At 45.1% G+C, this 16,216-nt stretch overlaps 1 protein-coding gene across 3 annotated transcripts in view; it reads right to left on the reverse strand.

Moving 5' to 3' along the window:
* RNF150 (ring finger protein 150) overlaps positions 1-16,216 on the reverse strand; it is a 292,313-nt gene that overhangs the window by 71,645 nt on the left and 204,452 nt on the right. For all 3 annotated transcript variants that reach the window (XM_073892286.1, XM_073892285.1, XM_025874236.2), the window contains exons 5-6: positions 13,214-13,310; positions 5,696-5,906 (exon numbers count right to left, since the gene is read on the reverse strand). In XM_073892286.1, coding sequence (XP_073748387.1) covers positions 5,696-5,906; positions 13,214-13,310 — 308 coding nt within the window. The remainder of the gene's footprint in view (positions 1-5,695; positions 5,907-13,213; positions 13,311-16,216) is intronic.

Raw genomic sequence — 16,216 nt, forward strand, 5'->3', positions numbered from 1 at the left:
TCTCTGGAGAGCTCCTGCGGATTGCAGGGGGAGCTGTTGGCGGCTTTTTTTCTATAGATGGCGTTTTTTCTTGGGCTGTTTCAGCTGTGTCTTAGCAATTATTTTTGTCTAATGAATGCATTTTGAAGAATATGAGCATGTTTTTTGTTTTTTGTTTTTTTTTCCCAAAAAGGCTGACCTATCTCTAGGTTCTTTCCAAAGAGACCATAGTTTAGTTGCCCTCTGAGCTAAGAATATGGTCCCTCCAGTAAAGATCATCAGGATGTTCAGAAACTAATTCTTTGGCTCTCTCGTGGGACCCTTCCTGACTGTTTCTACTGAAGAGGTGTGGACAGCCTCTCCCACCTCTACCCACCGCTCTGCTCCCCCTCCCACTGCTGGATGTATAATGGACATGAAGGGAAACCTATTCTATGATTCTTGACTGCGTCACCCGTTTTGAGACAATGAAGAAGAGAGAGAAGGAGAGGAAGGTAGAGAAACTGGTAAAGAGATTGTCTGAGGAGAGACTACGGTGCTGCTAAATCCTACCCCTCTAGCAAAAGGGGTGTGGGGGGGACTACCTCCCACACCCAAGCCCAGTGAAGGGTTACTATCAGGGCACCCTGGAGGGGATTCTGAACTGTGTTCTTGTAGGTGGGACTCAGAGAGAACTGACTTCAGTCTTTGCAAGGCTAAAGCAGACTGTGGACACAGGTGTCTTTCCTGCCCGGAGGGTAGAGAGAGGAGGCAGATGGCCTCTATGAGGTCAGAGGTCAGACACAGCTACTGGTCGAGACAGGAGTGTCAGGGCAGGTGATGTGTGAGGGTCCAGAGCTGGCCTGGGCTCAGCTTGGGCCCTATCCAAAAGGGCCTAGACGGTAAGGGCACTTGAGCAGACAGCAGCTGGGAATGGACTGTGTGCATGCACTGGGGCGGCAGGGGTCCCTACAAGTAAGCGAGGGAGCCACCTGTCTTGAGGCATGGGAATTACAAGAAAAAGGGCCCTGCAAAAAATCTGTGTTTGGGACCTGAAGGGACTTCGAGAACTGTCAGTTACCTAGGAGGAAGCAGAAAATTCCTAGGCCTGCTGGAATTTTCACCCAGGGGAGGAGAATATTATACCCACTCAGTACATTTCACGTGACACTGAGGCAAAAATAAAGGTGCATTTTAAACACATCACACATCATATTTGCTGAATACACTGGATGCACTGTGCTTCCCCCAAGGATAAGAGTTGATAGAAAGTTAGTGAAGGAAGTCTCCCAGAGGAATCCCACACCACATTTCATTTCAACTGGCTGAGTACAAAATAGTTCATGCGTACCACTTAACTTCTGTGAGATCTGAAGACCAGGTCTCCCAGACACACACATTCTGGCACGTACTCAAGAAGGTACAGGGGCAGCTTGGAGGTGTCTTGATTTGACCCATTTCCATGTCTCTTTCTACCTCCTGGCTCCCTCCACCCCTCCCACCCTCCACTCTCCACGCTGTGGGCTGAATGCTTGCTTTTTCTAGTCAGAGGTAGAAGGAGTGGCAAGTGGGTATAACTGAGAGACAGTGCTAAAGAGCCGGGTAGTGCAGTGACTTCATAAAGCAAATGGGCAGCTTCCTTGGGAAGGTTTCAGACCCCCCTGAGCGGATGTGGAGTGGCACTGAATGTTTCTGCGGAGGAGTAATAGAGTCTTCTCCTTTTGTGTCTTTTTCTAGCTCTTGTCTGGAGTCTGCCAACACACAGAACTGTTTGTTTAGCTGTGTTTTTCTTTGATCCTTAGGAACTTTTTTTCCTGGCTGAAGCAAATCCAAAAACTTGCAGCCTGGGCCTGGGGAGTCAGAAGGCAATGTCTGGGGTGCAATTAGGCATGCCCGCAGGTAAAGACTGGTGAGGGACATCTGTGCGTTCAGGCACATGTCCCCTTGCACTAAGGTGCAGGAGAAACAGGTGTCATTCGGGACTGCCATGTGAGGTTGTCAAAGGCAGAATATCAGAAACAGTCAAGATAATGCATATGAGCACGTCTTCCTCCCAAATGTCAGACTTGCAACAAGTTTGGGTTTCCTTTGCTGTATAAACACTTTTCTTTTTTTCCCTTTCCCGAGAACTGGAGATGATCCTTTAATGCCAGATTTTTCCATCTTCACTCTAAAGGCAATCTGTTCTACACTCCCCCCTTGAGTGCTGAAATGACTTCTACATGCATCTGATCGACGACACACCAACACCATTTGCCAGACAGGAGGAGCAGAGGTAGGGATGAGCATGCAAGGAGGGACGACACACATTTTTGATCTTTCTGAGATTTAGAAAAAATGGGGAAAAGGAATAAATAAATGAAAGAAGGGGGCAAGCTACTGCGTTAATTTCCTCCCCTTGTTCATCCTCGGAGCATAGCGTAGCTAAGCATGGGGCTCTGGAGCCAGACAGAGAGTCTTTGAATTCCAATTCCACCTGTCACTAGCTAGGACCTTGAGCCAGTTACTTTAATCTCTCTGTGCGTCCATTTCTGCATCAGTAAAATGACAATAAAGATAACATTTCCCTCATAGGGCTTACAAAGGGGGCCAGTGCACAAGTGGTGTGATGTATTTGATAGCTACAGTTATTTCCTCATTATCTGGTAATTTCCTGGGTCTCTAGAGATGTGAGATGGGAAAGGATAACGTGAAGAAAAGTTAGGTCCAACCTCTACTGGGTTATTTATTTGTGATTCGCAGCAATATTGTATGCCAGGTACACTTAATTTTCCATCCACGTTATTTTTAGACAGCATTTGAGCTGGTTCTAACGGCGTTGATGAGAATTTGAATCTTTTCACCCATTTATTCACACATCTGTTTGTTCATTTGAGGATTAGTTATTTGAGTTAGGGTACTAGGCAATTCACAAACTTGTATACGGCAAAGGATTTTCTCCTTAAGGAATCTATAGCCATTTGGTTAGGGATATAAGCAATACCTAATCAGAATGACTGGGTTTGGAATATTCTGTTAGATCCCAATAAATAAAACTAATCAGAAATAAATGGGCTAGGAACAACAGTTTGAGAATAAACTCAGTTTCTGTGCTAAGAGACTGATCTCTCTAGCCATATCCCTGTATACCATCCCCATCTTCTGATCACAGGGGTGGCCTCAGACCTCTCTTACTTCTTCAAAGTTCCCAATATCTTCCTCTACAATGACCTGGCATTTTTCCTTCTGTTGATCAGGAGCACCCTGCTTCAAGATTAGATTGGACACATCTACTGAATGCCTGCCATGGCCTAAATACCCTGAGTCTATTTGAGGCAAAAACGGTTTCGAGATTACGAAGTATATCGGTGCAGACCATGATCCCATATTTCATTTTTGGATGTATTTTAGCCCACAAGTGATGCCTTTCCATTTGGCATCTGGGTTTTATGGAGATGTGTGAAGTACGTATCAACTTTCAAGAATAAGGACTCTCACAGAGGACACATTTTCTCTTGAAAATGAAATAATATTTTATGGCAAGGAAAATGATCCATATTTGATTGGGTTCTTCTTATGGGCTTGAGAAAAACTAAGCCTTCAGTGTTTTTGAACAGAAGTTTATCAGGTCTTCCGATATACTTCACTGAGACAGTGAGCAGTGAAATGTCCGATGGGAAGCAAAGATGTCAAGAAATGGAAAAATTACAGGACAGTCTTTGGACTCTGAAAAGGGAACTTATCGTCTGATCTACATCAACCACTTACTCTTCTGGGCCACGACTGTCTCATGCCAAAAATTAGAAGTTTATCAGGGTATAGAAGAAATTAATTTTAAAGTTCTTCTATCCCCAAAATGACTAGGATTCTAGGTCTATGCTTTTTGGTATGGGGGCCACTAGCCACATGCAGCTCCTCAGCCCCTGCAGTGCGGCTAGTTCAAACTGACATGTGCTGTAAATGTAAAACACACACCAGATTTTGAGGCGTTAATACAAAAGAAAGAATGCAAAATATTTTTAGTATATTGGGTTAAATAAAATAGATCATTAAAATGAACTTAACCTATGTTTTTTACTGTGACTACAGAAAATTTCAAATGACATATGTGACTTACATTATATTAATACTGGACAGCACCACCCTAGGCTTTCAAAACAAAGGGATCGGAATTCATCTTTAAGGACTTCAAGTGTCTAAAGGTCATTGTTTCAATGTTGAGGTCATTAATGCCTCTAAAAGTCAAGTTTTCAAAGTCAAAATTCTTACCCACCCAAAACTAATAAACGGTGCGGGGGCAGATATTTGCCACCAAGTTCCTCTTGAAGTTACTTTTTTTTTTAAAAGATTTTATTTATTTGACAGACACACAGAGAGAGAGAGAGAGAGAGAGAGAGAGAGAGAGAGAGAGAGAGAGAGACAGCGAGAGAGAGAACATAAGCAGGGGGAGTGGGAGAGGGAAAAGCCAGCTCCCCGCTGAGCAGAGAGCCCGATGTGGGGCTCGATCCCAGGACCCTGGGATCATGACCTGAGCGGAAGGCAGACACTTAACGACTGAGCCACCCAGGCGCCCCTTGAAGTTACTTTCTGTTGAGGACCTAGGGAAGTTCTACAGTTATAATATTCCACATTCAACACCTATGGTAATGTCTCAATTATCCCATAAGAGATTATCAGGAAATATACCAAAACGTTAAGAGTGATGATTTCCAGGTGGGGTACTGAGTGATTTTTGCATTCTTTTTTATTCTTCATGTTTCAGTCTTTCAACAGTAAGGTCTATTAGTTTCTTCATCAGAAAAAAGCCTATCTTTACATTTCAGCCTGAATAATTTTTACAAATTCTACAAATATCGCAAATATGTAAAAAAGAGACCAATTTCAAAGGAAAAAGCCCCAAAGGCTTTAATCTGCTTTTCTCCTTTTCCAAATTTTCTATAGTGAATAGGTTACTTCTATCAAGAGAACTAATACACCTTATTTTAACATCTCAATATCCATCCACCCTTTAAACCTTAAACCGAAGTTCATTTGCATGCTGGTTTTCTTAGAACTCCCAAAGCTTTTCTCTCTCCTGTATAAGACTAAAGAGCAAATGCTTTAGGTTTTAGCTTCAATCTTGAATGTTAACACAGCTATTTCATATTTTTATAACTACCATCAACTAGAGTTGGGGTTAGAGTATATGCAGAGGATGGGAAAGAAATCCGAAGATAGTTTAATATGTCACCGTGTACAGGGGTATGGGTCGGACTGTAAAAACACCCACCTAAAGGAATACCATTTACATCTGAGACCTGCAGCAACAGGGGAGCGCACCCTCCTGCACGCAGCCCAGGCCAGCTTGTACAGCCATGCGCACACTCTCTCTCTCCCTCACACACTCACACACACACACACACACACACACACACACTCACACAGAGTGAGCAGGGTTGTGCCCTAGCCCAGTCCTGCTAAGCATCCCCTGCAGTTGCCTTCTTCACTTGCTCTTCACCACACCAGAGCCAGCGCCCTACCCACTTCAGGTGCCACGTGGTATGACATGCTCTCGTGTGTGGGCAGGCAAGATGCACAGCCAGGTCTGCTGACTGCCCTGCTGGCTTTGGAAAGCGCTGGGCTTCTAAAGGCCTTGCTGGGTACAACTGTTTAGCCTGGCAGTGTTATATACTCAGTTCACTTGTTTTCTTCTTGAGGAAAAGTGTCTTTTTCTAAGTCCTCTGTGGACTATGGCGCTACTAAGCAGAGCAGAACTTACTGTTAGTAGTAAAGATGACTTCTCCTTCCTGCGGGGTGGGGTCTGTATCCAGGACCACCTGCAAGGCTCCCACCGTCCGGGCAGCAGGGTCCAGAGTCACTGAACTTTCATTTACAGTCGTGTCGCTCGCGCCTGTGATCTGGTTGGTGGGCGGGCCTCCCAGAGATCCCTCGAAGTCGGTGGGCAAGTCATCCATGCAGTCGGCGTTGGGCTGATATGAACAGAAAGGGATCTGCCCTTAGTGTCTGTCATCAAGTTAGAGATGAAATGTTTATAGCCTAAGTCTTTTGTCTCAATGGAAAACCAAGTTCTTTACTGTCTTCCTCCTGAATCACTTAAAAAAATTTTCCATTATAGTTTCTGTAATTAACATAAAACAGCTTCTAAAATTTCCTTTTCAAGGGTTCCATTCACATCTAGATATAACATTTTAATTCCGGGAGAAGCAATATACATATATTAATATAATACTTGGGGGGGGGGACATGGCATTTATTTATAATGATAGCCCTTCCTTATATATAGTGTTTGCTCCTCATACAGGAAGTAGCTGACAGCAGATAATGAGCCCCAAAGACCCATGCATTGTTTGCAAACGCACTGATGACATGAGAGTAGGGATGGGACAGACTCTGACTCATGGTGAGCTGTTTAGTAGAGATAAACACAAAAGCACAGGGTGAGGCTATTTTTGTTGTGGTGGTTAAACATGAGCCAAAGCCAGCTGTAAAAAATAACCTATTTACTTAACATGCAAATTGATCATGCATTTGTCAAGTCCTCTAAATGAAAATTTTAGAATCCTAAAACTAGATGCTGATGCCATCTAGTTTAACGATCCACTCATCGCAAGACTTCCCCTCCCTCCAGGCCCTTATCCTCAAATCTCTGACAGCCTCACTTGAATAACATAAAAATGGGGAGCTCTCTGCTTTGCAAGGGAGCCTGTGTTGGCTAGCTCTGTTAGATTATTCTATCATTGGGCAAAATCTTACCCTTTGCAAGTTTTCCTCTTTGGTCTTAGTTCTGCCGTTTGAAATTATATTGAGTATATTTATATGTCTTCCGCAAACAGCTTTTAAAATGTCAGTTGTTATGCCTCCAAAATTATTTTAAAAAGATGGTGTTGCAGAGATACGGTCTTGAGAAATCTTAAGAACAGCTATGAATTAAAGTTTTTTTTTGCTTGATCTAACCATCAACATTGCCTTGAGTGATGGTAGTTACGTGGTTTTGCACTCTCAATGGGTGCAGATCAGGGCAGGTAGGATCAGGTGAGGAAAATTCTGGATTGGCACTGACTGAATTAACATCACAATGACTACACGGAGCTCAAAGTTCGCCCAAAGGGAAAATCTGTAACTCATGGACTCACTGGGGGCACAAAGCAAGAAACCCAAAGCAGGGGCGGCGGCGGGGGGGGGGGGCGCTCTCGTCCTCACTTTCCACTCTTAACCCAGTCTCCCGAACTCCACACTTGTGTTTCCAGCAGTCAGTTGGAAATGTCCATCAGTCTCATAAAAAAGCTCAAATTCAGCTCATTTCTTCTTTTTCTGTATTTTCTCTTTGTTTCACCTTCTTCATCTCTATTGGAAGTGAGCCAATTCACTGAAACTCAAGTTATCAAAAGTCTGAATGACCAACCCACCATATTTACTAAACTTAGAGATCGTTAACACTGGACATGAGCAGGTATGTTACGAATTTTCTCTCCTCATTACTAGCCTCCCTATTTCCTTACAGTTTCTTCCCTGGTACATTCCATTCTCTAGTTTCTCACCAGAGCACTCTTTAAAAAAAAAAACAACAAAAAAAGTGGGGCCCTGAGTGACTCAGTTGGTTAAGCCTCTGTCTTCGGCTCAGGTCATGATCCTGGAGTCCCGGGATCGAGTCCCAGGATCGAGTCCCGCGTTGGGCTCCCTGCTTAGCGGGGAATTGGTTTCTCCCTCTGACCCTCCCCCCTTTCATGCTTTCTCTCTCTCAAATAGATAAATAAAATGTTAAAAAAAAAACCAAAAAAAGATATGTTCTTCTTTTCTCTTAATGAATTATAACCTCCTTAGTGGGGCAAAACAAGGTCTCTACACTCTCACCCCAGCCAGCTTTTCTGGCCTCACCTCAGCCTTTGGAAAACACAGACCCTATATTCGCTATCTCAGTGCTTCAGCTTATGCTGTTCCTCTGCTCAGCCCCAGTCACCCCCACCCCCTTTCTTATCCGCAGGTCTCCAACTAACTGTGGTGAATTTCTAACCATCCTTCAATTCCCAGGCCAAATGTCACCTTTTCTTTTCTTTTTCTTTTTTTTTAAAGATTTTATTTATTTGACAGAGAGAGAGAGAGAGAGAGAGGGAGGGAGAGCACACAAGCAGGGGGAGCAACAGAGGGAGAGGGAGAAGCAGGCTCCCCACAGAGCAGGGGGAGCCCGATGTGGGACTCGATCCCAGAACCCTGCGATCATGACCTGAGCTGAAGGCAGTCGCTCAACCAACTGAGCCACCCAGCGCCCCCCAAATGTCACCTTTTCTAAGTAGTGTTCCCTCCCAGGTAGCATCTTTGATACTGTGACACTGTAGGCATTTTTCTCTCTGTTATGGTTTATTTGTAATTATGCTTGTCTTTGTCTCACTCTACTAGTCCACAAGCTTTCTTTCCCCCCAGTTTTGTTCAGATATAATCGACATATAACACTGTGGTAGTTTAGACAACAGGATGATTTGATACACACATATATACTGGAAAATGATTAACACATAAGTTTAGTCAATCTCCATTACCCCATATAGTTACAAGTTTGTTCCTGTGATGAGAAATTTTAAGATCTACTCTCTTAGCAACTTTCAAATATACAATATAGGATTGTTACCATGCTGTGCCTTATATCCCCAGGATTTATTTATCTTAAAATTTGACCACCTTCACCCACTTCACCCCCACCACAACCCCCGGCCTCTGGCAACCACCAGTCTGTTCTCCGTTTCTATGAGCTCAGTTTTTAGATTCCACATATAAATGAGACACGAGCTTTTTAAAGTGAAGTCACTACATTATATTGATCTTAAATTCCAAGCCCTCATACAGTGTCTGTCAATTACCAGGTGCTCAGTAAATATCAATTTGAATATTTTTTAAAAAAGATTTTATTTATTTATTTGACAGAGAAAAAGACACAGCGAGAGAGGGAACACGAGCAGGGGGAGTGGGAGAGGGAGAAGCGGGCTTCCCGCCGAGCAGGGAGCCCGATGCGGGGCTCGATCCCAGGACCCCGGGATCATGACCTGAGCCGAAGGCCGACGCTTAACGACTGAGCCACCCAGGCGCCCCTCAATTTGAATATTTTATCTGAGTTTCAGTTCACTACTATGAGAAGCTGGGAATGTTAGTATTTGCCCTAGATCAATGAAGGGAGGATTTGAGAAAGTGTTTTTAAAAAACTGTCAAGTTCTGTGCGGAGGTAAGGTATGCTATTCAAGGGTAGCAGAATATGCCACCCCAAAGTGTGCTGCTGGCATAACGATTATTTTGAGTTAAACACAGTCGAGAAGAAGCAGAAAAAGACATGTTATCTGCCTTCCTCCCATCTGCCTAAAAGTAGGGCATAAATTTGTAAAGGTGGCCTCCCTCATTGTACCAGGAAGAGAACATTCTTATTAACAGAGTCTGTGAGTTGACGCCAAAATGGATCTGTAATAACACACCTTACTACCATGCCCTTATCTGCCATTAGTTTCCCTCATATATGTACTTTCCCACAATTTGCTGCCCTAGAAACTCAAGGTCCTTTTCCTTTGTCTTGTCGCTTCTCTAGAAATTTGTTCTTTTGTGAAGATGCTCTGTATGTCCAAGTTCTGACCACCCCTTTGAGTTACTCATCCCTACACACTCCCATGTGCATGGGCAATGCACATGTGAATAAATGTCTGGTTGCTTTAGTAATCTTTGGCCAGTCTCATTTCCAGGACCCCAGTCAGAGAACCTAGGAGGGTAGAAGGGGAAAAACATGTTTTTTTCTTCCCCTACAGTATATAAAAACACTTAAAAGCAAAACCAATTGTGTGTGGGGTGTCAGGAAAGAAAAGATTTCATGATGAGAATACCGTGCTGGTTGGTCTTTCATCCCTAAGCATCTGAATGCAGTCACAGATGCGATAACAACTGACTTATTTTTCAAAATGTTGACTTTGCTTGTTGATATCGTTCCTTTGTTTTATCTCTTTTCTTTTTTTTAAAAAAAGTTATTAATTTCAAGGCAGAGTATTCTCTTTTACTTTGTGGACTAGTAGGAACAGTATTATATCTTTAACAGGAGGGAAAGACAGAAAGAGCTAATTAGCTCAATGAGACTGTTAATGGTGGCACACATGAATAATTTGGCTTCGGTATAACATTTAATAGACCACAACTTAGAGAAACTCCCAATTTATATCCACTCTACGTGGCTCATCAAATAAAAGAATATTTTGAAAGAAATCTAATTTATAGACCTCTAAGAGAAATGTTTAGCAGAGATGTCAAATACCATCTGCAAGTGAATACGGCATAGGTACTCAAATTCAGGTGAGCATGGGGAAACTCCTCAAATAAACCAATCTCTAAATAGTCAGGAAGTTGGGAATACCCCAGCTACGTTGGATTTCTGTTCAATAACTATCATGCTATTCGTACCAGGACAACAGTGATAGGAGAAGGTGTTTGCTTCAGCTTCCAGCTTTCAACTTACATGGATTTGCCTTAGAGCACAAGGGCACACATGGATGCTCAGTTAAAGACAACCAAAACCAAAACCAAAACCGAGCCAAGAAAACCTTCCACCTGTATCTGGACAATTTAGTTGACCAAGATTACAACCGAGGCCTTGGTGAGCGGGCAGTGTTCAAAGGAGGACCAGAGTGAATTTCATAAATATGATTCTGTGACTGGCAGCCTTCAGACTCTGAAGTTCAACAATGCCACTGACGTTTATTGAGAACTTGGCATATGAAAGGGAAACAGAGGTAAGCACCGACAGGCACTAATTGTTAGAGACTGACAAGCTCTTTTCAATTTTCCTTAAGAATGGAATACAAGGAATTTAGAAAAATTATAAAACAATCTCTGTAAGCAGCATACAAAGGCTTTCAGTTAGCTATAGGAAGTATTTACTAATTGAGAAGGCTGTGAGCTTGTCCAGTGACATGGAAAGTTATATGAATGCCAAAAAAAAAATCACCTTTTTGGTATAGTTTAGGCATGGTGCTACCTAATGGTGAAATATGGAGTGGAACAACATCCCAAATTCCTCCCAGATCCAGACTTCAGTATCATCCTCTAGAACAAAACCAGAAAAGCCTTGGGGAGGCAAGAGTCTAGTCAGTTGCCTTGGTACTTCCTGAGAAGTAGCACACATGCCTTCTTCTTCCTGGAGGATGTTCTGTTCTCCGGGTCGAGCTCAGATACGTGTCATGTTCCCGTTCAGCTGGCCTTTATGAATCCTTGGTCAAATCCCAAAGATGCTACCCATGTTTATTTTTCTGGAAGTCAAGTGTGCTAAGTAAAATCCTATCTTCCATACTTGGTGGGCATGGAACCATGAACAAAATGCCCAACCGCTAAAAGTGAAAATGCTATTAATTTTGGAAATAAGCCCAAAGGCCACCCAATAATTCTGTTTTTTAAAACAGTATCTGTATTCTCAACTCATTCTCAATAGCTCCTGGAGAAGTCATACGTCCTCTGGAAAAGTCTGAAGTCAAATGTTATTTATTTATTTATTTTTTAAAAAGATTTTATTTATTTGAGAGAGAGAATGAGAGAGAGAGAGCACATGAGAGGGGGGAGGGTCAGAGGGAGAAGCAGACTCCCTGCTGAGCAGGGAGCCCGATGTGGGACTTGATCCTGGGATGACTCCAGGATCATGACCTGAGCCGAAGGCAGTCACTTAACCAACTGAGCCACCCAGGCGCCCTCAAATGTTATTTAGTACAAAATTTAACTACCAGGGGTGGTTTGATTTCACTGTCCTGACCAAGAAGCACTGGGATTGATATTCAGGAGCTTCGAGAATATCCTGAGGAACAGGAACTGGGTCGAAAAATGTGACTGTCTACCTTTCATTGTAAGTATTCTAAAGATGTTGGAGACTAAAGACAACATACACATATGCAGGTACACACGTACCTACATGTCTCCCCACCCCCGTATGAATCAGTTGCAGCCAGAAATGTGAAAAGTGCACACCCTGAGTTCAATTTTCTAAGCTCCCAATATCTGGTAGAGAGGTTGGGTTCTTACTAATAATTTCATGTTCACTGTAATTGATTTTCACCTTGAATGCATTATGCATTTACAACTCTGGTCTGAAAATTTAATGCTTTGCCTTTATAAAATCTAGCTCAAAGCGACAGTCACATGAGCTGATCTGTGTTTGGTGTATCAACCATGAAAAACAGCATACAGCTGGCGTGGACGCAGCTGGTACAGGGTAGAAAATTCAGTCAATGCATGACCTCAGAATGCTTCAGGTGTGCCCTCTCCAACAGAGGCACTCTGATAGTCCCAGGATAATTAGCCCTTTGGCATGAAAGGAAACCTTTGCTATCTGGTCCTTTCTTCTTCAGTGGTATCTTGGGACCATTAACATTCTCTTTATTCTCTGCCATTAGTAGGGAGAAGTGACAACAGAGAGGCTGCAGCAGAGTGAAGGGGACAGGGAGGAGGCTGGGCTCTGCATCCTGTTTGTCTAGCTGGTTTTAGACAGTGCCCGTGTTTTTCTCACTTCTCTGCGCAGCCCTCGGATTTGGTGGCCTGGCTTGCTTCCTGCCCTCCCCGCAGCAGCTGGTTTCTCACCAACCACCAGCTTGTGGGCTTCGCGTTAATATGGTCCTGGGAAAGTCCTTCCCTGGAGCAGCGAGCCAGCCAGCTGGCGGGGTTCACTTTGCAATGGGGGAGAGACTGAATTTTATAAACACATAACTGAAGGCACCAGGCGGGATGGCAGTGCTAGAATTAAGGGGCTCTGGCTCTGCTTGCCTGTTCACTCGAGGTCTCTGTGGAGACCTGAGTTGAGGAGGGGCTCTGGGCCAGATTCCCAGTGGCTGGCTTTGCCTCCCCTTGTTGAGAAGAGTTTCTTTCCCGGGAAAGCTAGGCGTAAGGCAGCCTCAGCAAGCGTGGCATGCAGATGTCCTTGCAGACAGCGCAGGAGAAATGTACAGGAGGCGAGCAATGGGCAACTGGGCCATCCAGTCTCTGCTATGGCCTGCCTGCGCTCACACCCTGGGACCCAGATGAGAAGCTTACAAGCTGCAGAAGCAGCATCTCGGGTCACAGGCATGAATGTGGTGAGAGGGTTGTGATGCTCCCCGGCTGAAAGTGAGAGGAGAAATGTTTTCGGACCTGGGCGTTCTCTCGGGGGCCTCATCGGATGACACCCCTGCTGTGCAGGTGAAGGGTCAGAGAAAATCCACGTGTGCTGTTTTCTCCCTGCTTTGGGAGTAATGCAGAAAGACACACATTACGATGCTGTAGGCTGGGCTGTGCTTACCGGGATCCCTAGGGCTTTAAGAATGTTCATCTTGCACATGGGACAGGTGCGATGGTCTAGAAGCCAGGGGTCAACACAGGACTTGTGGAAAAGATGCCTGCAATGAGAACCATACATCTTAGAGTGGCGGTAACTGCAGAGAACAACCTAGTCCACCACAGCCCAGAGACTTGTCCAAGGTCACTCGACTGCTCAGAGACAGAGCCAAGACTCAAACCTCCATCTCCTAGCTCCTGGGCCAGTGAGCTTCCTCTTATACCCTGTGCTGATACAGTCACACTTTGTCTGGATCCCAGGACTGTCCTCTGTGATTCACAACTAAGTCTTCCAAGTTTCAGAAAACGTAGAGAATGTAGACACAGAGAGATTATTCTCTTTCTCAATAGGAAGAACACTTAGCAGGAAAGAATGTAAGTGGGGAGGCCTGCACAGACCTTTGAGGATATAACTCGAGAGAGACTACTTGCAAATAAATCCAAAGCTTCTTTCCCCCAGTCAGAAGACAACTGCAAAATAAAGGCCTGCTTCCATTAATATTTGGGCGCTCACACAGAAGGGCGGAAGCGCTCCTGGAAGCATTTAACGACACAGATGCCATTCTACGTTGTGATGACCGCTGGCTGCCGAAGCAGAAGCCAGAGTGAACGGCCCTGTACCCTTTACTGTGTGTACAGCTGACGTGCTCAACGCCCCTGCCGCTCTTGTGCGCCGGGCCCGCGAGCCTTCCCTGCGCCAGGAGAAGCGGGGCGCTCAGGAGGGGCAGGAGGGGGCCCTCCTAACTGACCTTTCACTCAATGTGGCTCTCAGGGGCCCAAGAGATCATCAGGGGCTGCTGGAGTCAGAAGCTTTTCTTCTCACTTGCAAGACTCCCGACCACAGGCAGAAGCAGAGAGAACTTCCTGCCTGGGGCAAGAAGAGAGGGAAGGGTTGGCCTGAAGTATGAGGGCTTCGCAGGACATCCCGTCCATGCCTGACCTTGTCCTCAGTGCGGCACTATTCCTGGAATACGTTTACTCTCTGTCTCTCACCTTTGCCTTCTTTTGTTCTAACAGTTCCAACCGTTTTCTTTGTGATAGGGGGCTTTCAGCTCAGATGCTTCAGAGGGACCCCTAAATCAGGGAAGAGGGCGGGAAGGGCCAGCTTTTATTTAAAAAAAAAATTTTTTTTTTTAAAGATTTTATTTATTTATTTGAGAAAGAGAATGAGAGGGAGAGAGAGCATGAGAGGGGGGAGGGTCAGAGGGAGAAGCAGGCTCCCTGCTGAGCAGGGAGCCCGATGTGGGACTCGATCCCAGGACTCCAGGATCATGACCTGAGCCGAAGGCAGTCGCTTAACCAACTGAGCCACCCAGGTGCCCCTATTTTTTTAAAAATTTTTTAATTAAAAAAGTTTTTTTAAAGATTTTATTTATTTATTTGACAGAGGGAGACACAGCGAGAGAGGGAATACAAGCAGGGGGAGTGGGAGAGGGAGAAGCAGGCTTCCCGCCGAGCAGGGAGCCCGATGCGGGGCTCGATCCCAGGACCCTGGGATCATGACCTGAGCCAAAGGCAGACGCTTAATGACTGAGCCACCCAGGCGCCCAAGGGCCAGCTTTAAATGGAAACTGAGGAGAAACCCACGTGCTGAGGCTGGGGTTAGCCGTATGCATGCTGGATCGGATTAGACTGGCAACTGGAACAGGAGAGTAGAGTAGCAACCTGCACGTGTCATCATGTTCCCATATGATCCTCTGGAATGCCTGCAGATTTATTCCTTGGAAGCTACATATCACACTCATTCGTTCGTCTCTCCATACATTCATCTAACAAGTAATCAACGCCAAGGATCGGGCTCAACACTGGGAATCAGCATGGTAGCGATTTGGCTCCTTCCCTTTGGGAGTGCAATAGGAGGAGCAGATGTTAATAAAATAACAGAAATAGACGACTTAATGACAACAGTGCTAAGTACCACATTAGAAGAACACGGAGTTTGGGGAGGCTTCTAACTGGGAGATTTATCTCATTTCGGTACTCAGGGAAGATCTTTCTGATAAAGTCCCAAAGCAAACACTCAAGGGCCACATGCATGGATGTTCATTATCCGCATGAAAGGGAGTAGAGAAGGAGGGTGTTCTGGGCAGAATGATCGACTGGCACCAGAGCCCTGAGCTGGGCACTGACAGAAGTGAGGGGGGCACTAAAGTGGGATGAAGCCACCCCGCCCCCCCCCCCACCCCCCCCCCCCCCCCCCCCGGGCAGCCCCCCCCCTCCCCCCCCCCCCCCCCCCCCCGCCCAAAGCAGTACGGACCTCCCTATGTTCAGGCTCTGCATTCAGGGAGCAAGCTCTAAATCCAAACTTGCTCACCAAATGGCGTTCCTCCGGGGAAAAATGTCGAACATCATGATCCTTCTGACTGTTCTGGGGAGGCAGCCTCTGCTGGGTCTCCCGCACACGTGCTGGTGTCAGAATAACAGGAGGGCAGTCGGCAGCTGTCTGAGCTTCAGTAAGTCTCTTACTATCCCCAAGCCTCAGGTACCCCATTTGTAAGCTGGAGATACACCTACTCATGCAGAGAGGTCTTCTCAGAGTCTCCAAGCCACAAAAGCTGGTAATTGTTCTCGAACACCCCAGGTCATTCCTCTCTGTGCTGGTCATTCTGACGTCTCTGTGATGGTAAGTTTTGTGGGTCACCTTAGCTAGGCTATAGAGCCCAGGCATTCAATCAAACCCTAATCTAGGGGAATGTCATAGATCTGGTTAACATCTACAATCAGTTGACTTTAAATAAAGGAGATTATTCTAAACAATCTAGGTGGGCCTTATCCAATCAGGTAAAGGCCATAAAAACAAAACTGAGTTTTCCTGAGGAAGCAGAAATTCTGCCTCCAGTTGGCAGCATCAGATTCTGCTCGAGTTCCTGGCCTGTAGGCCTGCCCTACAGATTCCTGACTTGCCCGCCCTATAATCACATAGCCAATTTCTTGAAAAATCAATGGCTTGAAACCTCTCTCTCATATA

This window comes from Callorhinus ursinus, unplaced genomic scaffold, assembly GCF_003265705.2.
Source record: "Callorhinus ursinus isolate GAN/ISIS: 27379988/994484 unplaced genomic scaffold, GSC_fseal_2.0 scaffold4, whole genome shotgun sequence".
Classification (NCBI taxonomy): domain Eukaryota; kingdom Metazoa; phylum Chordata; class Mammalia; order Carnivora; family Otariidae; genus Callorhinus; species Callorhinus ursinus.